Source organism: Oncorhynchus keta, chromosome 26 (genome assembly GCF_023373465.1).
Source record: "Oncorhynchus keta strain PuntledgeMale-10-30-2019 chromosome 26, Oket_V2, whole genome shotgun sequence".
NCBI classification, from domain to species: Eukaryota; Metazoa; Chordata; class Actinopteri; order Salmoniformes; family Salmonidae; genus Oncorhynchus; species Oncorhynchus keta.
In genome coordinates, this window is record NC_068446.1 from 4,519,291 (window position 1) to 4,543,721 (window position 24,431).

Here is a 24,431-nt window from a genome sequence, read left to right on the forward strand (position 1 = left end):
CAGTATTTGAGGGAGGCATGGGGGATTGCATGTATAAATGTACCTTACGCAGTAGTGGGGGAAATGAGAAGAAAGGGCACAGTTTCTCTCTTTCTATTGCCTGACATGTGTGTCAGCAGGACCACAGTGGCTGTTCATTGTCCACAGCCCATAATAACATGAGAGGTTGTCAGGGTATCCGTGGCAGGCTATTTTTACACAACTGCGGAGTGAGAGAAAACACCAAAGAGAGAGAATGGTAGATAATTGCATCCTTCACCAATTTGGGTTGACATCAGATCAGCCCCTCTTCCTCTTCCTCTCTCTCTCTCTCTCTCTCTCCCTATCTCTCTCTCTCTCTCTCCCTCTTTCCTCCACTCTGTCTGTGTACGCCAATTACCAGAACATCCCAACGCCATGGCAACAGTGTCACGTGACCAGAGAGAGTGGTGCGGCTGGCTGGCTGGCTGCTGTTTCAGCGAGAGGTTTCCCCCTCCGAACACTAGCGAGGCCACACCAGTGGTTCAACTGCTGAGTGAAAAGCACTAGTTCCTCAACCTCTTTCATTCCACCTCTCCCTCACTCTCAGCCACTTACATGTCAATTTCTCTCCCTGCTGCCACTTCCCAACAGTGTCATTAATCTTGGTCTCTCTCTCTCTCTCCCTCCTACAGTCAATGGGGTTGGCTGCCCTTGGAGGAGCAGATGTAAACAAGCAAACAGACAGGCAAAGGCCGGAGGCCATCCGCAAAAAGCTATCATTTCAACTGGCTGTGTAATTGGGATGCGGCCTATTCAGGAAGACCTACAGTACGGCGAGAGGACTATCCACGATTGTGAAACTGAGTGTTCTCATGTACGCGCTCGTCTGTAGGAAACGGCAGGTAAAACCTTCCCAGGAGTCTCCGATGAGCGAGCGGAGCACTGCGCTGGGAATGACGGGGCGAGAGATGATCCTCCTGTTGCAGAGACGGGCGAACCAGAGAAGGGGAGGAGGGTGGCGGAAAGGAAAGGAAAGGAAAGGAAGACAAAACATATATAATTAAATTAGAAGAAGCCCTTGTTATATAATACACTGCATACGACATAATATGAGGACTAAAACAGCCGGGGGACGTCTCTGCGAGGTGGGGGAGAAAGGAAGAACCACAGCTATAACAGCCAGGGGAAGTGAGGTGGGGGAGAAAGGAAGAACCACAGCTATAACAGCCAGGGGAAGTGAGGTGGGGGAGAAAGGAAGAACCACAGCTATAACAGCCAGGGGAAGCAAGGTGGGGGAGAAAGGAAGAACCACAGCTATAACAACGACACTGCCACCTCCGCTCATCAGGACTCAACAACAGCTCTGCTGAACACATCCCTGTACCATATACACACCCCATCCCATACACACACCCCATCCCATACACACACCCCATCCCATACACACACCCCAGCCCATACACACACCCCAGCCCAGCCCATATACACACCCCAGCCCATACACACACCCCAGCCCAGCCCATATACACACCCCACCCCAGCCCATATACACACCCCAGCCCATACACACACCCCATCCCATATACACACCCCAGCCCATACACACACCCCAGCCCAGCCCATATACACACCCCAGCCCAGCCCATATACACACCCCAGCCCAGCCCATACACACACCCCAGCCCAGCCCATACACACACCCCAGCCCAGCCCATACACACACCCCAGCCCAGCCCATACACACACCCCACCCCAGCCCATACACACACCCCATCCCATATACACACCCCAGCCCAGCCCATACACACACCCCAGCCCAGGCCATATACACACCCCAGCCCAGCCCATATACACACCCCAGCCCAGCCCATATACACACCCCAGCCCATACACACACCCCAGCCCAGCCCATATACACACCCCAGCCCATACACACACCCCAACCCAGCCCATATACACACCCCAGCCCATACACACACCCCAGCCCATATACACACCCCAGCCCAGCCCATATACACACCCCAGCCCAGCCCATATACACACCCCAGCCCATACACACACCCCAGCCCAGCCCATATACACACCCCAGCCCAGCCCATATACACACCCCAGCCCATATACACACCCCAGCCCATATACACACACCAGCCCATATACACACCCCAGCCCATATACACACCCCAGCCCATATACACACCCCAGCCCATATACACACCCCAGCCCATACACACACCCCAGCCCATACACACACCCCAGCCCATACACACACCCCACCCCAGCCCATATACACACCCCAGCCCAGCCCATACACACACCCCAGCCCATATACACACCCCATCCCATACACACACCCCAGCCCATACAGCCCTCTGTGTGTGCTGCATCCCTACTGCATCTCTCCCCCTCCTCCCCTCTCTCTCAGTGTTGATCTGTTTAGGTATCCACCACCCAAGGTTGTCTCTATGAATCTCTATGAGCTGACTGTAAATGAGATGTTAATATTTGAAGAGCTGAGTGTTGACGCTTCAATCAGATATGCTGTGGCCTCAAACAGAGAATGGGCTCAGAGAGGTCTGTCGGAAGCTCTCTCTCTCTACTCTAATCTTCGGTCTCTCACCCACCTGCCTCCCTCCCCTCTAGCCGCAAGGGGTGGGGGAGATCCAGCAGGGAGCTGCTGTGTTTCCCAGAAGCCTTTGCAGCAGAGCCAGTATAGAACTGAATGGTGATGGCATTTCGTTGTGAAAAAAGTCCCTCCATTCAGATTTGATCCTATAGGACAGGACACAGTGGATAGCAGTCAGGCATACCGACAGGCAGACAGACAGACCGACAGGCAGACAGACAGACAGACAGACAGACAGACAGACAGACAGACAGACAGACAGTCAGGCATACCGACAGGCAGACAGACCGACAGGCAGACAGACCGACAGGCAGGCAGGCAGGCAGACAGACCGACAGGCAGGCAGACAGACAGACAGTCAGGCATACAGACAGGCAGGCAGACAGACTGACAGGCAGGCAGACGGACCGACAGGCAGGCAGACAGACCGACAGGCAGACCGACAGGCAGGCAGACAGACAGACAGACAGACAGTCAGGCATACAGACAGGCAGGCAGACAGACCGACAGGCAGGCAGACCGACAGGCAGGCAGGCAGGCAGGCAGGCAGACAGTCAGGCATACAGACAGGCAGGCAAACAGACAGACAGGCAGGCGGGAAGACGGGCAGATAGGGATGTACAGGACAGTGCACGTCTTGTGGCATCTTTTGAAATGACTTGAGTTTATAACACCACTGATGGCCACAGAGGATCTCCAAACTCCAAATGTAATTTCACGTCCTCTTTCTGCCACTAGTGGACACTGTGTCCTCATATTGTCAGCTGAACAGACTAACAGTTAGTCCTTGCTTAACTTCTCAGCTAAATTAACATTGTTGAATTTGACACTCCTTCCATAGAAGTGAAAATATGACTCCTGCTCAAGATGGGGAATTTGTAAAGTAAAATAGCACGGTTTTATCAAACGTCACGCAATAGTATGATTTTAATTAATCGCACTTCAGTGCCAGGTAATCTTATTAAGTTGCGCTTGATTCCCCGGCCTTGGCAAACATATGGCGCACAGGGATTACACAGTGGTTATGATGGGGTAACATAGACAGTGACATGTGTTTCCTCAGGGACGAGGGCAGTAAGCTTAGAGACCAACCCCACAGAGCCTGAATCCACACTACCTCTGACGACTCACAAGGCGACTGGCTCTGGCTGCGATGGCAACGTGTGTCTGCTTGTGTGTGTGTGTGTGCGTGCGTAAGCGTGTCTGCACGTGTGCACATAGGCATGCCGTCATTAGCCCACAAACAAGATCATCAGAGGAATTGACGAACTGCATGATACAAGAGAAAGGGGGAAATAGATGATTAAAGAGAACAAGAGAGGCGGAACAAATCAAGAAAGTCACCATCTCAACCTACAGAGAGATCTGTTAGACGCGCTGCACCAAAACCCTCACCGTGGCCTTTAGACGTAGGAGTTCAACACCGCCGCCTCACCGTATTCAGATGTCGACTCTTTCACAAAGCTGACAAGAAACCACCTCATGGCTCACGGGGGCATTGGGCAGGTGGGAATAAGCAAGAGATGGAAGCACCACGTATCGAGCAGGCCACTTTCCTCGTTCGCTCAACAACTTGGTTTGGAGACATGCAGATTCTCCGGATAAACGGAATGCTGGAGGACATTTCAGAGAACAACAACAACAATGTCCTAGAATCCTTGTTACGTCCATTTTCTTTTTCTTTATTTTTTTAGTTCAAACTGTTGTACCCAATCAGAACCCAAAATAGAAGCTTGTCATACTTCAATTTTTGTATATAAAGTAAATGCAAGCAAACACTGTATGGCCTCAAAACATAGTTCAAACGACCATTTTGATATCATGGATGATCAGTGATTGGTAGCGTAACTCTTGCTTTGAATTATTTGAGAATGGGTACATTTCTCCACAACCATCCCTAATCTTTTTTTAACTTTTTTTTTTTTTTACCTAAACAAAGGTGGGGAGACGGCTTTGTTATTCTATCAATTAAGGAATTAGGATTGAAATATATTCCATGAACATTGAAAAGCTAAAGTAAACTCTAAGCATCTCCAGCAAACAGCTGTCTCACAACCCTCAAAAGGACTCAAAAGGTCTACGTTAATATTTCACTGCTAAAAAATCTATCAGTGAACACTGAAAAGCCATAGCACAGAAACTCAACTGACAGACCCACAAAGACTCTATCTGCAGGGCACTGGCAGCCCAATCTATCTGCAGCTCTGACCGGTGGTGCTCTCTGCTGTCGTCAGTCCAGTCATGACAAAGGACCAGCATTACATCCATTTATATTGGTGTACTTCTCAAAATCGTACCAAATAGCCCAAGTGTACACAAACTATAATTATAAAGACTTGCAGGCAGAGAAATAACTTTCCCCAAGACTTGGTTAAAAGCAGCATAAAATAAAACTCAAATCTGCATTGTCCTAACATACAGCAATGGCAAAACCCCAAGGCAACCGCATATGATGCGAAAAAGAACTGAAGTCTTCAGTATGAATACGCCAATAGATTTCCACCCCAAAATAGATCAGAAAAGTCCACTTAAAAGCTTCAAAATAGGAAAAAGCTTCAATAAGTAACCAATGCACTTTGAACTTTACCTTTCTCCAACCGTTAAGTTTCCCTAACTTTCTCTCTTTCTTTTCCAGGCAACAGGCTCCCATCGTGTGTGTGTGAGCAGCTTGGTTGGGTTTAGTCCTGCAGAGTGCCGGGGCTCGCGGAAGCAGCGTCTGTATGTACTGAAACTGTGAGTAAGGGCCAAGCCTCAGACTCTGACGTGGGGAGGGTGAGGAAACGCGATAGCTCTACTGACTCACTTTGAGTTGGGTGCTCGGACTTGCCTACTCTTATCGCGAGGGAGCTGGGTATGTGAGTGCGTGTGTGACTTCTGCTCAACGCACACGCACACACACACACACTCTCGGGTAGTTCTGCCTCTCTCCCCCTGACAGTCTACCGCCTGTTGTCTAACCCAGAGTTGCAGCAGCCAGCATCAGGGTAGCATTGTTTACACTGTCAGTAACACTGCTAACAATATCATGATCATTCTGATATTCCTGTTGGCAGTCCAAACAGTGCGTTTCCGTCAAAAGCAGATTCAAAATATATAAAATGATAACCTACCTCTCCTGATTTGATCTGTTGAAACTAATAGAGGTGAGAGTTTGAAACACTGACTCGGGGGGTGGGTGGGGGTGGGGGGGACAGTCAAACTTCTAATTGTTCTTGACTCCTACACGGAAGATGCAAGTCTGAGCAAGTGCACATCACTTACAGGCAATCCGATACAGTCATAGAGCCAGACAGACAGACAGACAGACAGACACGGACAAAGTTCGATGCACTTTACCTTGGGTGTTTTACCAGAATCAGTCTAAATGTCATAACTGATGACTTTCACCGCCCTTTACTTAGGTTTCAAGTGCTGTCAGATCTTCAAGAATGTTGCCTCCAACGTCATCTGAAACCGTATTCTAAGACACACTTGTATTCTCTTCATGACAGTGAATGCAGCTGGCGTCATGCTCAACGCTACTCTTATATAAGTTGTCTACATTAAAAAAAATACACTTCAGTGTCCAGTATAAGCAAGGCAAAGGAGAAGGTCGTGATCAAAGTGTCTCGACCGCGCCCAAAGACTGTTCAACGGGGTCAGTGGGGTATCTAACCTCTCCCTACCGTGTGTTCGGAACTAAGGCTCTGGCCTATGAGTGTCTTATGTTATCTTATCTCTCATCACAATGGCCCAAATAATGGCCAAAGCAGAACCAGTACGGCCCTCAGGGCAGCACAGGGAGATTCATCTGAAGTCAGGGAACTGAATCAACATCAGGGAGATTCATCTGAAGTCAGGGAACTGAATCAGCACAGGGAGATTCATCTGAAGTCAGGGAACTGAATCAGCATCAGGGAGATTCATCTGAAGTCAGGGAACTGAATCAGCACAGGGAGATTCATCTGAAGTCAGGGAACTGAATCAACACAGGGAGATTCATCTGAGGTCAGGGAACTGAATCAACACAGGGAGATTCATCTGAAGTCAGGGAACTGAATCAGCACAGGGAGATTCATCTGAAGTCAGGGAACTGAATCAGCACAGGGAGATTCCGCTGAAGACAAAAACTGAATCAGCAGAGGGAGATTCATCTGAAGTCAGGAAACTGAATCAGCACAGGGAGATTCATCTGAAGTCAGGGAACTGAATCAGCACAGGGAGATTCATCTGAAGTCAGGGAACTGAATCAGCACAGGGAGATTCATCTGAAGTCAGGGAACTGGATCAGCACAGGGAGATTCATCTGAAGTCAGGGAACTGAATCAGCACAGGGAGATTCCGCTGAAGACAAAAACTGAATCAGCAGAGGGAGATTCATCTGAAGTCAGGAAACTGAATCAGCACAGGGAGATTCATCTGAAGTCAGGGAACTGAATCAGCACAGGGAGATTCATCTGAAGTCAGGGAACTGAATCAGCACAGGGAGATTCATCTGAAGTCAGGGAACTGGATCAGCACAGGGAGATTCATCTGAAGTCAGGGAACTGAATCAGCACAGGGAGATTCATCTGAAGTCAGGGAACTGAATCAACACAGGGAGATTCATCTGAAGTCAGGGAACTGAATCAACACAGGGAGATTCATCTGAAGTCAGGGAACTGAATCAGCACAGGGAGATTCATCTGAAGACAGGGAACTGAATCAGCACAGGGAGATTCATCTGAAGTCAGGGAACTGAATCAACACAAGGAGATTCCTCTGAAGACAGGGAACTGAATCAACACAGGAATATACACTATATGAAAGATTCAGGGATATTCTGAAGACTGAATCAGTACAGTTTGAATCAGCATCCATCAGTGACTCCTCCCTCAGTCTGTCTGGCGCCCAGTCATTCAGTCTGTCCATGTGACTGTTTAGGCTGGGACGGCTTCTCAGTCTGGCTCGTGTGTTTCTTGTTTTTGGCTTTTTTTTCAACCAAGGTGAATGAGTTTGAATCAATAATCTGTCAGTTGTTCAGTGTCTGTTGAGTGACTAAACCTCATTTGCCCAGCGACAATAACTTTCTAAGTCTGTATCGTCTGTCAGTCAGTCAGTCCCTATGAAGTGTGTGTGTGTGTGTGTGTGTGTGTGTGTGTGTGTGTGTGTGTGTGTGTGTGTGTGTGTGTGTGTGTGTGTGTGTGTGTGTGTGTGTGTGCAAGCTCCTCCATTGTCTTTAGTAAAAGTCCCTTCTGTCCTGATGACGTCAGCAATGGGCCAAATAAACAGGGCCATTAACCCTGCCCCAAGGCATTCTGGGAGGTCTATTGTAGTCTGGTCTGAGCGGGTACCAGGAAGGAGACAGGAAGACAGTAACACAGTCCAAGGGTCCGAGGCATCTCTTTTATTTTCGGGACATTTCTGGACTTTTTGGGGAGTAAAAATGTTTGACCATAAAAGAAAAATCATAGTTTCTCTAACCCTAAACATAACACTAACCCTACTCCTTAACCCCTAATACCCTAACCCTAAACATAACACTAACCCTACTCCTTAACCCCTAATACCCTAAACCTAAACATAACACTAACCCTACTCCTTAACCCTAATACCCTAAACCTAAACATAACACTAACCCTACTCCTTAAACCCATAATACCCTAACCCTAACCCTAAACATAACACTAACCCTACTCCTTAACCCCTAATACCCTAACCCTAAACATAACACTAACCCTACTCCTTAAACCCTAATACCCTAACCCTAAACATAACACTAACCCTACTCCTTAAACCCTAATACCCTAACCCTAACCCTAAACATAACACTAACCCTACTCCTTAACCCCTAATACCCTAACCCTAAACATAACACTAACCCTACTCCTTAACCCCTAATACCCTAACCCTAAACATAACACTAACCCTACTCCTTAAACCCTAATACCCTAACCCTAACCCTAAACATAACACTAACCCTACTCCTTAACCCCTAATACCCTAACCCTAAACATAACACTAACCCTACTCCTTAACCCCTAATACCCTAACCCTAAACATAACACTAACCCTACTCCTTAACCCCTAATACCCTAACCCTAACCATAACACTAACCCTACTCCTTAACCCCTAATACCCTAAACATAACACTAACCCTACTCCTTAACCCCTAATACCCTAACCCTAAACATAACACTAACCCTACTCCTTAACCCCTAATACCCTAACCCTAACCATAACACTAACCCTACTCCTTAACCCCTAATACCCTAAACATAACACTAACCCTACTCCTTAACCCTGAACATAACACTAACCCTACTCCTTAACCCTTAATACCCTAACCCTAAACATAACACTAACCCTACTCCTTAACCTTAACCCCTAATACCCTAACCCTAAACATAACACTAACCCTACTCCTTAACCCCTAATACCCTAACCCTAAACATAACACTAACCCTACTCCTTAACCCCTAATACCCTAACCCTAAACATAACACTAACCCTACTCCTTAACCCCTAATACCCTAACCCTAAACATAACACTAACCCTACTCCTTAACCCCTAATACCCTAAACATAACACTAACCCTACTCCTTAACCCCTAATACCCTAACCCTAACCATAACACTAACCCTACTCCTTAAACCCTAATACCCTAACCCTAACCCTAAACATAACACTAACCCTACTCCTTAACCCCTAATACCCTAACCCTAAACATAACACTAACCCTACTCCTTAACCCCTAATACCCTAACCCTAAACATAACACTAACCCTACTCCTTAACCCCTAATACCCTAACCCTAACCCTAAACATAACACTAACCCTACTCCTTAACCCCTAATACCCTAACCCTAAACATAACACTAACCCTACTCCTTAACCCCTAATACCCTAACCCTAAACATAACACTAACCCTACTCCTTAACCCCTAATACCCTAACCCTAAACATAACACTAACCCTACTCCTTAACCCCTAATACCCTAACCCTAAACATAACACTAACCCTACTCCTTAACCCCTAATACCCTAACCCTAAACATAACACTAACCCTACTCCTTAACCCCTAATACCCTAACCCTAACCCTAAACATAACACTAACCCTACTCCTTAACCCCTAATACCCTAACCCTAAACATAACACTAACCCTACTCCTTAACCCCTAATACCCTAACCCTAACCCTAAACATAACACTAACCCTACTCCTTAACCCCTAATACCCTAACCCTAAACATAACACTAACCCTACTCCTTAACCCCTAATACCCTAACCCTAAACATAACACTAACCCTACTCCTTAACCCCTAATACCCTAACCCTAAACATAACACTAACCCTACTCCTTAACCCCTAATACCCTAACCCTAAACATAACACTAACCCTACTCCTTAACCTTAACCCCTAATACCCTAACCCTAAACATAACACTAACCCTACTCCTTAACCCCTAATACCCTAACCCTAAACATAACACTAACCCTACTCCTTAACCTTAACCCCTAATACCCTAACCCTAAACATAACACTAACCCTACTCCTTAACCTTAACCCCTAATACCCTAACCCTAAACATAACACTAACCCTACTCCTTAACCCCTAACCCTAACCCTAAACATAACACTAACCCTACTCCTTAACCTTAACCCCTAATACCCTAACCCTAAACATAACACTAACCCTACTCCTTAACCTTAACCCCTAATACCCTAACCCTAAACATAACACTAACCCTACTCCTTAACCCCTAATACCCTAACCCTAAACATAACACTAACCCTACTCCTTAACCTTAACCCCTAATACCCTAACCCTAAACATAACACTAACCCTACTCCTTAACCTTAACCCCTAATACCCTCAACTTAATCTTAACCCCAAAACTCTAACCTAACTGCTAGGACATTTGGGTCCTGATAAGGTAGGAAGACAAGTACACACACACACACACATTCTCCTTTTACCCAAAGACGCAAACACTCTCTTGCTATGAAATTGCAAACATGAAATAGCATTGAATTGAGCAGGACATCTTTGCGTGGAAAATTGCACGTAGTTTCTGTGAGATACGGTGGTTAACGAACTCGCAAACAAATATGCAGCTGATTTGCACATGAGCATGTAACAATCAAAAGGACAGTCTGGAAACAACTTTTACAGCCTCTCGCCTCGATTCTTTCAATGTCCACTGATCTTCTTCCACCGCACAGAACTATCACTAAAACACAGAGCTTTGGTGTTTACAGGTGTCACATTACTGTACGCCCCTTGATAAAACTAAACTATCACTAAAACAGAGAGCTTTGGTGTTTACAGGTGTCACATTACTGTACGCCCCTTGATAAAACTAAACTATCACTAAAACACAGAGCTTTGGTGTTTACAGGTGTCACATTACTGTACGCCCCTTGATAAAACTAAACTATCACTAAAACACAGAGCTTTGGTGTTTACAGGTGTCACATTACTGTACGCCCCTTGATAAAACTAAACTATCACTAAAACACAGAGCTTTGGTGTTTACAGGTGTCACATTACTGTACGCCCCTTGATAAAACTAAACTATCACTAAAACACAGAGCTTTGGTGTTTACAGGTGTCACATTACTGTACGCCCCTTGATAAAACTAAACTATCACTAAAACAGAGAGCTTTGGTGTTTACAGGTGTCACGTTACTGTACGCCTCTTGATAAAACTAAACTATCACTAAAACAGAGAGCTTTGGTGTTTACAGGTGTCACATTACTGTACGCCCCTTGATAAAACTAAACTATCACTAAAACACAGAGCTTTGGTGTTTACAGGTGTCACATTACTGTACGCCCCTTGATAAAACTAAACTATCACTAAAACACAGAGCTTTGGTGTTTACAGGTGTCACATTACTGTACGCCCCTTGATAAAACTAAACTATCACTAAAACAGAGAGCTTTGGTGTTTACAGGTGTCACGTTACTGTACGCCCCTTGATAAAACTAAACTATCACTAAAACAGAGAGCTTTGGTGTTTACAGGTGTCACATTACTGTACGCCCCTTGATAAAACTAAACTATCACTAAAACACAGAGCTTTGGTGTTTACAGGTGTCACATTACTGTACGCCCCTTGATAAAACTAAACTATCACTAAAACAGAGAGCTTTGGTGTTTACAGGTGTCACGTTACTGTACGCCCCTTGATAAAACTAAACTATCACTAAAACAGAGAGCTTTGGTGTTTACAGGTGTCACATTACTGTACGCCCCTTGATAAAACTAAACTATCACTAAAACAGAGAGCTTTGGTGTTTACAGGTGTCACATTACTGTACGCCCCTTGATAAAACTAAACTATCACTAAAACAGAGAGCTTTGGTGTTTACAGGTGTCACATTACTGTACGCCCCTTGATAAAACTAAACTATCACTAAAACAGAGAGCTTTGGTGTTTACAGGTGTCACATTACTGTACGCCCCTTGATAAAACTAAACTATCACTAAAACAGAGAGCTTTGGTGTTTACAGGTGTCACATTACTGTACGCCCCTTGATAAAAACTCAACATGAACAAGTGAATGTGGGAACAAGTCAACTAGGGCTGTCAAACGATTCAAAATGTAAAATCGTGTTTTATCGCAGGATTTGCTGTGCTTAATCGCACATTCATAATCGGCTCCAATTGAGCTGTAATTTAAGATATTTTATACAAAAAGCGTGACAAGAATATTGCCGTTTTGATTTTGTCCAAAGCAAACGGTTAGCAAAATCTGGTAAATTGATAAGCTCTTTCTTTAACAAAATAAGTCGACTAAATGATGTATTTTGGACGTTTTCGGTGTATTTTGAAAGCCTCCAGACAATGTGATAAGAAAAAGGTGCCCCAAACTAACTGACAGCGCTCATTTTGAACATGTTAAAAAGGATAAATAAGGAGACACGGAGCGCTAGCTACCCTGTTCTTTTCTCCGGGCTTCCTCCAACATTCACTGACCAACGTATGAAGAAGAGAGGCGTGTGCCTGCAGCGGTTACAGCCCGAACGGACGGCCCAGAAATACAATTTTAAAATCATTATTTTTAACACACTTGAATAATTCTACTCTGTTTGGCTAAGTTACCTTTTCACAGAATGCCATTGCAGAATTTGCAATTCCACACGTGGAAACATTACGACTGGCACGTGTTAACCTTTTTCACACGCGAGAAGAACAACATTTCACCACCACGTGTGAACTTGCAATTCCACGTGTGAAAGGGAGATTTTCACATGTGAAGTTCTCTGACATGTGAAACAGCACATTTCACATGTGCAACTGAGGTGAAAACATGGTTTTTCTTCTCACGTGAAAAAGGGGTGTTAACATGTAAACACCATATTTAAAAACATGAAAATGTGTGTTTCACCTGAAATTTGACTCGTTTTCTTTTGTAAGGCTGCGTACACAACTTGTCCTTTAGCAAAAAAGACTACATAATATCACGTGGTGAACTGCAGACCCAAGTGCACTACAGACATGAAGAGGCCTGCAAGCCCATAACACCTACTGTCCACTATTCACAAGCACATACTGTAAAAACACAAGCATGAAAGAGACCATGCAGGGTACTCGTACGTATTGTAGAAGCACATCACTGACCTATCCCCCCTGGCTGGCACTGTTGTCAAGAAATAGCAATACACTTTCAAAACCACCCAGCAACTTCAGTTCGTGGTTCCAACGGGGGGGGGGACAAAACTAGTCACAATCTATATCCACTGTTTGATTTAGGATCCTGAAGGTACATTATATACGGCATCTAGTTGCCAGCTCATTCAAGCCAATGCAACAGCGGTTGAAAGCAAGCTTGAAGGTTTATATACTGTAGGTCTACAGGGGGTTTCAAAATGAAGATATCTGTCAAAATGCTCTTGTAAGGTGCAGGGGTGCCCTTGCAAACAAACTATTTTTCAGCACATACAGATTCACAGACGGCTGCTCTTCAAAACCAGCTTAGGCTGTGTATCGTTTATACAGGGAGTTTGAGTCTTACCTTATTGGAGGCCATGTCACTGACAGAGCGGTAGGTCTGGATGGTCTCCAGCTGGTCCAGGCACCAGTCCAGCTCCTCCATGGTCTCCATAGCCAGCTTCTGGTACGACTCATCTGTCAACAGGCACACAGACACAGGGCAGTAGTCAGCAGGGTATGGAGGGGAAGGGCGAGGTGAGAGAGGCTGGCAGGGCGGCTGCTGCGTGGCGGCCGGGCCCGGTGGTGGCAGAGGCAGAGGGGGCACACGGCCACAATGCTCTTTCATCATGAGCAAGGCTAACACTGAGGCTAACAGCTCATGGCCGAAAGGCTAGCGCTAACAGCTAGTGGTGAACTCTAGAGAGAGCAGAGTGGGACGCCACAGTTGCTGCTCTCTCTCTCTCTGTCTCTCTCTCTGTCTCTCTCTCTCTCTCTCTCTCTCTCTCTCTCTCTCTCTGTCTCTGTCTCTCTGTCTCTGTCTCTCTGTCTCTCTCTCTCTCTCTCTCTCTCTCTCTCTCTCTCTCTCTCTCTCTCTCTCTCTCTCTCTCTCTCTCTCTCTCTCTCTCTCTCTCTCTCTCTCTCTCTCTCTCTCTGTCTCTCTCTCTCTCTGTCTCTCTCTCTCTGTCTCTCTCTCTCTCTCTCTCTCTCTCTCTCTCTCTCTCTCTCTCTCTCTCTCTCTCTGTCTCTGTCTCTCTCTCTCTCTCTGTCTCTCTCTCTGTCTCTCTCTCTCTCTCTCTCTCTCTCTCTGTCTCTCTCTCTCTCTCTCTCTCTCTCTCTCTCTCTCTCTCTGTCTCTCTCTCTCTCTCTCTCTCTCTCTCTCTCTCTCTCTCTCTCTCTCTCTCTCTCTCTCTCTCTCTCTCTCTCTCTCTCTCTCTCTCTCTCTCTCTCTCTCTCTCTCTCTCTCTCTCTCTCTCTCTCTCTCTCTCTCTCTCTGTCTCTCTCTCTCTGTCTCTCTCTCTCTCTCTCTCTCTGTCTCTCTCTCTGTCTCTCTCTCTGTCTCTCTCTCTCTGTCTCTCTCTGTCTCTGTCTCTCTCTCTCTCTCTCTCTCTCTCTGTCTCTCTCTCTCTCTCTCTGTCTCTCTCTCTCTGTCTCTGTCTCTGTCTCTCTCTCTGTCTCTCTCTCTCTCTCTCTCTCTGTCTCTCTCTCTCTCTCTGTCTCTCTCTCTCTCTCTGTCTCTCTCTCTCTCTCTGTCTCTCTCTCTCTCTCTCTCTGTCTCTCTCTCTCTCTCTGTCTCTCTCTCTCTCTCTGTCTCTCTCTCTCTCTCTCTCTCTGTCTCTCTCTCTCTCTCTCTCTCTCTCTCTCTCTCTCTCTCTCTCTCTCTCTCTCTCTCTCTGTCTCTCTCTCTCTCTCTCTCTCTCTCTCTCTCTCTCTCTCTCTCTCTCTCTCTCTCTCTCTCTCTCTCTCTCTCTCTCTCTCTCTCTCTCTCTCTCTGTCTCTCTCTCTCTCTCTCTCTCTCTCTCTCTCTCTCTGTCTCTCTCTGTCTCTCTCTCTCTCTCTCTCTCTGTCTCTCTCTGTCTCTCTCTGTCTCTCTCTCTCTCTCTCTCTCTCTCTCTCTCTCTGTCTCTCTCTCTCTGTCTCTCTCTCTCTCTCTGTCTCTCTCTCTCTCTCTCTCTCTCTCTCTCTGAGGTTGTTTGTTTCTTTCAGCTCAGATGCACTTCACAGTCCCCCCCCAACTCATTTACATAAACCATATTTTAGAGCAGGAAACCCGGACCCCTCTCAGGAGAACAGACACCTCCAGACTCATACCCGGTCCCATCATAAACTATCTCGCACTTTGCACACCAAAGGACATGTGATACATCTCCGCATAACAGATTACAAATGCAACAGAAACGTCAAACCCTTTATATAGAGCGCCACACGTTCGTAAAAAGCACAACCATGGATTCATTCAGGGAGTCTCCAAGTTAGACACAGTCAGTGCTGGGAGACATTGGGCCAGAGAGGAGGAGAGGAGGGGGGTGTTGGGGTGAGCTGGGGTGGTGGGGGAAGGGTGATGTGTTGCCCTCTCTCAGACACACACAGAGTAGCCTTGTGCTCAGTGCTCGACTGTGTGGTTCGACTGTGTGTTCTGGGTCTCCTAGCTGCCGCGGCACAACATAGCACACTGCAGCAGACCCGCGGTAGTGCCGACCTTAGCGTGGCCGCGTAGAATGTTACCCCCGCTCTGATCTCCCAGCCTTCAAAGGGGAGCGAATGTTTGCTCACCAAAACATGAGAGATACAGGGGCATTATAGCATTCTCCCGGCCTGTTGCAGAGAGAGGAGACGAGAGAGACTGAGGCCGCCGGCTGTTTGCAAACTCAATCAATCCTTTCCTCTGTAAGGCTGGAGGCTGGGCTGGGGTAAACCCTGGAGTGGAGTACTCGAAGGTTGGAGAAATATGGGGGACTCTGGTACTGTATGTCAATATTCTCCCACACAGCACTGCTCTCAATACACGTGATGCACTATGTTAATGTACTGGATGCCACTATATTAGATGTCACTATTTTTCTCTCATGGGTCTGTCTAGCTTGCAGTGTGTATACAGGCTACAGTGTCTTGTCCATGTAAGACGTTAGCATACGTAATGTGGATATGGATATGACTTTGTACAGTAGTGGTCAGTCCCCCAAATCTGCATCTCCACCCAGTCCCACTTCTTTGCCTTATAGAAGACCCCGTTTTGGCCGCAAACCAAGGTCAGCCTCGATCAGTCAGTTCATCCGTTGTGGGGAAGCCATGATGGGATAAAATGGCACAAATATACACAGAGATTTGATCATTTGTAAACATGCTTACTGTAAATGAGCTCACCAGAAAGCCGACAACTGGGTCAAAAGGTCATGAAAGTGTACACAGGAGCGTAACACACATCAATAACAGAAGCACTAAAGCCTGACGTATCCCTTCTATAACTGACAAGATTTTATTTGTTGCTTTCACTTGTGTAACTACAAACGGTGACGTCGGTTACTCAAGTACAGTTATGTGTGTTGCTATACTGATAAAACAACATTTGAGTTGTTTTGCAGTTACATGGGTGACATTCTGATTTGGCGTTCCATATTCCATAAGGTAAATTGGACAGTTCCGTGAGAGTTTGGTGGTATTTTCCCTCCACTGAGGTTAGTGTGATGTTTTTGAGCGCTATAAAATCCTTTCCCTGACTGGCTGGTCTAGTCTGGGCTAGGGATGAGCTGGCACAGCCTATAGGCTGGTCTGGTCTGACATCAGTGGGTCTGGGCTGGGGAGGCAGCTGTGAAGAGGCCCAGTAAGTCTAACTTACCACATACACGTAAGAGTTGGGGTTTTCACCACCTCTCCTCCTCACACACACTCTCACAAGGAACACTATGATCACAATCCCAGACACATCTGGCCTGCAGGGGCCAACAGCCAGGAAACACAGACTCGCAGAACCAACTCTCACACACACACACACACACACACACACACACACACACACACACACACACACACACACATTCACAGTACCAGTTCTACTCATTCAAGGGTTTTTCTTTCTTTCTTTTTTTGCAATTTTCTACATATAGTGAAGACATCAACGCTATGACATAAGACAAAAAGTGTTAAACAAATCTAAATATATTTAAAAAAAATAGTAGCCAGAAGGCCAGCATCCCGGAGTCGCCTCTTCACTGTTGACGATGAGACTGGTGTTTTGCGGGTGCTATTTAATGAAGCTGCCAGTTGAGGACTTGTGAGACATCTGTTTCTCAACCAGATACTCTAATGTACTCTAATGTACTAATGTACTCAACTAGACACCCTAATGTACTTGTCCTCTTGCTCAGTTGTGCACCGGGGCCTCCCACTCCTCTTTCTATTCTGGTTAGGGCCAGTTTGTACTGTTCTGTGAAGGGAGAAGTGCAAATTGTTTTACGAGATCTTCAGTTTCTTGGAAATTTCTTGCATAGAATAGCCTTCACTTCTCAGAACAAGAATAGACTGACGAGTTTCAGAAGAAAGTTATTTGTTTGTGGCCTTTTTGAGCCTGTAATCGACCCCACAAATGCTGATGCTCCAGATACTCAACTAGTCAAAAGAAGGCCAGTTTTATTGCTTCTTTAATCAGAACAACGGTTTTCAGTTATGCTAACATAATTGCAAAAGGGTTTTCTAATGATCAATTAGCCTTTTAAAATGATAAACTTGGATTAGCTAACACAACGTGCCATTGGAACACAGGAGTGATAGTTGATAATGGGCCTCTGTACTCCTAAGTAGATTTTCCGTAAAAAATCAGCCGTTTCCAGCTACAATAGTAATTTACAACATTGACAATGTCTACACTGTATTTCTGATCAATTTGATGTTATTTTAATGGACAGAAAATGTGCTTTTCTTTCAAAAACAAGGACATTTTTAAGTGACCCCAAACTTTTGAAAGGTAGTATACAAATACTGTACATACTGTATATACTTAGGCACAAAAACTTGAGTGCAAACATAAAACCTCGTTCTAACAAGCAGTTGAACATCCAAGCAGACAGAGAGGATAGATCTAGATGTCGTAAGGAAACTACGTCAGGCGCTCATCTTTCCTCTCTCATCATTCTCAAAACGGAACTTCCAGCCACATATCCTGTTCTCCCAGAATCTCTCTCTCTGTGTGTGTGTGTGTGTGTGTGTGTGTGTGTGTGTGTGTGTGTGTGTGTGTGTGTGTGTGTGTGTGTGTGTGTATTCAGACCCTTTGACTTCTTCCACATTTTGTTGTGTTACAGACTAGGGTGAAAGTAAAGTGGTAAGGCCGTAAAACGTGAGCCTATCACAATGAATACATGTCCAAAAATGATAGGCTATTACACCATCATTTAACATTGCTGCATGTCAGCTGCATGTCAGCCGCATGAAGAAAAAAAAATGAACGAATGGACTGAAAACCGGGTGTTGTATGCTCCAAATTGCGTTATGGTTTGAGGGTACCACTTACATCTTGTAAATTGCGTTATGGTTTGAGGGGACCACTTACATCTTGTCAAGGCGGAGATGAGAGACGCTCAAGGACAAGGCGGAGATGAGTGGACGAGACTGAGGCGCGAGTGGACAACAGTGGATGCCTCAGTTCAGGCTACAAGTATTATTACGCTTAACGACACTAGCAGCAGTTCATTACACTACACGTCGGTGTTTGTAACGGACGTCTCTTTCCATTCATCAAATTGCGGTTGCACAGTGCACTGTTGGGGTTTGGATGCTTAAATTATTTTGTGAGTGAACGAATGTAGCCAGCTGGAGCGACTTTGTTAAGTGATTGTTTGACAATCAGATGAAAACGTCATCATGCGCTGCGTTAAAAGTCATAGGCGGCCATAAAGGCTAGAGGAAGCTAATACTTTCCCGAAAGTAAATTGAATTTCCAAAATGATATAGCCTAATTAGCTTACTCCTGTATATACAGAACTAAATACAAATCATTCAAAATAGGTTACTACACCAGAAAGCATGATTTGACCACAGAGGATCATCAGCGGTAGATTATTTTAAATCGCATAGCCAACAGTCGGAAGGTCCCGCAATTTGGGCAGCGTGCGCTGCAAATACCAAATAGATGATTGTGATGTTGCGACTGTCAGTGAAAAACATGGGCCATATCCCAGAGTGTGCATATTCACTGTCTTTATCATTCGGTCAGTGCCAATTCTGTTTGTTTTTGGACAATCATTTATTTCCTCATCCAGGTTAGATGGACGTCGTATTGTATTTGTGTCTCCCCTTTTCGTTGGCCGATTATACGGATCAGACAACATCGTTTTTATGTCGGTGTCAGCGGCGTGAATGTTCCCGAGTGTCCTACAGTAGTTACATTTTTGACTTACAGTAAATTGGCTTGAAAATCTATGGCAAGACTTGGCAACCAACTTGACAGAGTTTGAAAATAAAAATAAACTAATATCATGCAAATATTGTAAAATCTAGGTGTGCAAAGCTCTTAGAGACTTACCCAGACTCACAGCTGTAATCACTGCCAAAGGTGTTTCTAACATGTATTGACTCCGGGGTGTGAATACTTATGTAAATTAGATATTTCTATATTTCATTTAAAATAATTTAGCAGACCTGTTATCACTTTGTCATTATAGGGTATTGTGTGTAGATGGGAGGTGAGTTTTTTTAACATTTTTTATCAAACAGCAAAATGTGGAAAAAGTCAAGGGGTGTGAACACTTTCTGAAGGTACTGCACGTTCTGAAGGCACTGTACTTCTGTTGGCACTGCACGTTCTGAAGGTACTGCACTTTCTGAAGGCACTGTACTTCTGAAGGTACTGCACGTTCTGAAGGTACTGCACTTTCTGAAGGCACTGTACTTCTGAAGGTACTGCACGTTCTGAAGGCACTGTACTTCTGAAGGTACTGCACGTTCTGAAGGCACTGTACTTCTGAAGGTACTGCACGTTCTGAAGGCACTGTACTTCTGTTGGCACTGCACGTTCTGAAGGCACTGCACTTTCTGAAGGTACTGCACTTTCTGAAGGTACTGCACGTTCTGAAGGTACTGCACTTTCTGACTGCACGTTCTGAAGGTACTGCACGTTCTGAAGGTACTGCACTTCTGCACTTCTGAAGGTACTGCACTTTCTGAAGGCACTGTACTTCTGAAGGTACTGCACGTTCTGAAGGCACTGTACTTCTGAAGGTACTGCACGTTCTGAAGGCACTGTACTTCTGAAGGCACTGCACGTTCTGAAGGTACTGCACTTTCTGAAGGTACTGCACGTTCTGAAGGTACTGCACGTTCTGAAGGCACTGTACTTCTGAAGGTACTGCACGTTCTGAAGGTACTGCACGTTCTGAAGGTACTGCACTTTCTGAAGGTACTGCACTTCTGAAGGTACTGCACGTTCTGAAGGCACTGTACTTCTGAAGGTACTGCACGTTCTGAAGGCACTGCACTTTCTGAAGGCACTGTACTTTCTGTCAGGTCGTTTCAGAACAAGTGTGTGTCAGATGCATGGAGTTGGGCTATGGTTTGTGTGTGTGTGTGACAGCTGTGATTGAGACACTCCTCACTCAGTTTCCTGTCGAAGATGGGAGGTGAGGGGGCAGGGGGCTGGCTCAGTTTCACTATGAACCATTGAAACTACTGAAGCGTCACATCACTAACGTCCAGCTTTCACATCACTGACAACCTAGGCCTACAACACACAGGATGGATGTTGTGGTCCCCCCTGTTAGAAACCCCCTATACTCCCTGAGGAGAGAGACAGGAACAGGACACTGGTCCTCCAGGGCCCATTGCTCTCTCTCTCTCTCTCACACACACACACACACACACACACACACACACACACACACACACACACACACACACACACACACACACACACACACACACACACACACACACACACACACACACACACACACACACACACACACACACACACACACACACACGCACACACACACACACTTGCATTCTATTCTTTATCACTCTGTTGAACTCTTCCGGCATCTTTCTCTCTCTATTCCCACCAGAGAGATCCTACCACTGCTCTGAGGAACTCTGTTTTTCTCATTAGTACTGCAACAGCACTTTCTCTGCGGCACCATATCGTCTGCAAATAAGGGTACTGTTTACAATGGACCTGATGTTCTACATACCCACATCAAAAGCCCACACAAACAGTGACGTGGGTTGATACACAGCTGTGCCAAAAAGGTGGATCTGACCTGTTTCATGTATCACAGCCATAATAAAACAGAGCGAGTCTTCAGGACCGTGAGGTGTTGAGCAACTCTTCCTGAAAAAGACTAGTGACTGGATGTGAGGAGAGGGAAGGCGCCTGCCTGGCTTCTCTCTGGTTGTGTTCCACATGGCCCCCTATTCCCTATTTAGTGCACTACTTTTGACAAGGGACCATCAGCCTCTGGTCAAAAGTAGTGCACTGCATAGGGAATAGGGTGCCAGTTCAAATCAAATCAAATTGTATTGGTCACATACATGTGTTAAGCAGATGTACGTGCAGTAATATCTAACAAGTAATATCTAACAATTTCACAACAACACACACAAATCTAAAGTCAAGGAATGGAATTAAGAATATATAAATATTTGGACGAGCAATGTCAGCGCGGCATAGACTTTAGATACATATGAGATGAGTAATGCAAAATATGTAAACATTATTAAAGTGACTAGTTTTCCATTATTAAAGTGGCCAGTGATTTCAAGTCTATGTATATAGGGCAGCAGCCTCTATATGTGCTAGTGTGATGGCTATTTAACAGTCTGATGGTCTTGAGATTGAAGCTGTTTTTTAGCCTCTCGGACCCAGCTTTAAAGCACCTATGCTGACCTTGTCTTCTGGATGATAGCGGGGTGAACAGGCAGTAGCTCGGGTGGTTGTTGTCCTTGATGATCTTTTTGGCCTTCCTGTGACATCGGGTGCGGTAGGTGTCCTGGAAGGCAGGTAGTTTGCCCCAGTGATGCGTTGGGCAGACCGCACCACCCTCTGGAGAGCCCTGCAGTTGCGGGAGGTGCAGTTGCCGTACCAGGTGGTGATACAGCCCGACAGGATGCTCTCAATTGTGCATCTGTAAATGTTTGTGAGGGTTTTCTGTGCCAAGCCAAATATCTTCAGCCTCCTGAGACTGAAGAGGCGCTATTGTGCCTTTTTCACCATTTCAGTTTGTCAGTGATGTGTACGCTGAGGAACTTGAAGCTTTCCACCTTCTCCACTACGGTCCCGTCGATGTGGAGAGGGCGGTGCTCCCTCTGCAGTTTCCTGAAGTCCACGATCAGCACCTTTGTTTAGTTTACATTGGGTGAGAGGTTATTTTCCTGGCACCACACTCCCAGGGCCCTCACCTGCTCCCTGTAGGCTGTCTTGTCATCATTGGTAATCAAGCCTACTACTGTTGTGTCGTCTGCAAACTTGATGATTGAGTTGGAGTCGTGCGCGGCCACGCAGTCGTGGGTGAACAGGGAGTACAAGAGGGGGCTGAGCACGCATCCTTGTGGCGCCCCCGTGTTGAGGAACAGCAAAGTGGAGATGTTGTTTCCTACCTTCACCACCTGGGGGCGGCCCGTCAGGAAGTCCAAGACCCAGTTGCACAGGGCGGGGTTGAGACCCAGGGCCTCAAGCTTGATGATGAGCTTGGAGGGTACTATGGTGTTGAATACTGAGCTATAGTCCAGATGGGACTGGGCAGTGCGCAGTGTGGTGACGATTGCATCGTCTGTGGATCTATTGAGGCGGTAAGCAAATCAAAGTGGGTCTAGAGTGTCAGGTAAGGTAGAGGTGATATGATCAAAGCACTTCATGATGACAGAGGTGAGTGCTATGGGGTGACAGTCATTTAGTTCAGTTACCATTGCTTTCTTGGGTACAGGGACACTGGTGACCATCTTGAAGCATATGGGGACAACATACTGGGATAGGGTATATTTCTGTTAGCACACCAGCCAGCTGGTCTGTGCATGCTCTGAGGACAGCAGACTGGGATAGGGAGAGATTGAATATGTCCGTAAACACTCCAGCCAGCTGGTCTATGCATGCTCTGAGGACACGGCTAGGGATGCTGTCTGGACCGGCAGCCTTGCGAGGGTTAACACGCTTAAATGTCTTACTCACTTTGGCCACAGAGAAGGAGAGCCCACAGTCCTTGGTAGCAGGCCGCGTCTGTGGCACTGTGTTATCCTCAAAGTGAGCGAAGAAGGTGTTTAGCTCGTCCGGAAGCAAGACATCGGTGTCCGCAACGTGGCTGGGTTTCCCTTTGTGGTCTATGATTGTCTGGTAGACCCTGCCACATACGTCTCATATCTGAGCCGTTGAATTGGGACACAACCTCTGTTTATTGTATTTATCAATGAGATTACGAGTTATGACTTAGTGCACACACTCTGCCCACATTTCCAAATCCCCCAAACCGCACACACACACACACACCTACATAGATGACGCCTCGCTGAAGCCTGTTGGTAGAGGTCAGCTGGGTATGCAGTGATATGGTCCTCAGATGTCTACAGGGACACTGATCCACACTGTCACAGATCTGATCTACAAAGGCTTCCAAACGTCCTTCTCTTCAGCCCTTTCCTCATCCCTCGCCTCATCCCTCGCGACTGTCCTCATCCCACTAGTCATAGCTATGTCCTCCTGGCTCCAAAGGACAACTAACTGAGACTAGGGTTAACCATTAAAGCTTAGCTCACCACATGGCTCTGTGGAGTTTGACTAGAGCCACACTATCAACGTCTAGCGATCAGACCAATGTCTAACTCACTCTGATGTTTATTGTGTTAACAGAGTTTGGGGTCATCTTTGGAGGCATCTGACAGTCACCCAACATGACTCCTACTGGTCTGGCTTATAACCAACAGATGACACAATCTTCACTATCAAAGGACACACAGAGAGAACTCTGAACCAAGCAGCCCCAGGTCCCTTCTGGCTCTTTGACAGTGATGTTACACGAACGTCATGTAGCATTTGAGAAAAACGACAACAACTGGGTAGAAGTGTGGTAATTGGGTTATGAATCTTTGTGATCCGTGTTAATATGGTGACTTGGAGGGCTCAACTCCAGTCATCGTCCGTCCCACCAGTCACAATGGGCCCTATTGAGGTCTGACAACAGTCTTTCGCTGCTTCACTGCAACTATATTGTATGTTTTAAACATCCAATACATTTTTTTTATTTATTTACAGTCTTTCTATCAGTGTGGAAGTTCATGTCAGATGAACAGGCAAAGCTTGGTCTGTGTCTGTGTGTGTGTGTGTGTGTGTGTGTGTGTGTGTGTGTGTGTGTGTGTGTGTGTGTGTGTGTGTGTGTGTGTGTGTGTGTGTGTGTGTGTGTGTGTGTGTGTGTGTGTGTGTGTGTGTGTGTGTGTGTGTGTGTGTGAGAGCATTAAGAGTAAGTCC

At 46.0% G+C, this 24,431-nt stretch overlaps 1 protein-coding gene across 4 annotated transcripts in view; it reads right to left on the reverse strand.

Annotated features, from left to right (window-relative positions):
- Positions 1-24,431, reverse strand: part of LOC118358852 (cAMP-specific 3',5'-cyclic phosphodiesterase 4B-like) — a 280,803-nt gene that overhangs the window by 11,817 nt on the left and 244,555 nt on the right. For 3 of the 4 annotated variants that reach the window (XM_052480087.1, XM_052480088.1, XM_035736799.2), the window contains one exon: positions 13,575-13,687. In XM_052480087.1, the coding sequence (XP_052336047.1) occupies positions 13,575-13,687 (113 nt within the window). Of the gene's footprint in view, positions 1-5,171; positions 5,369-13,574; positions 13,688-24,431 lie in introns of those variants that run through there. The other variant, XM_035736800.2, reaches the window with a different exon arrangement.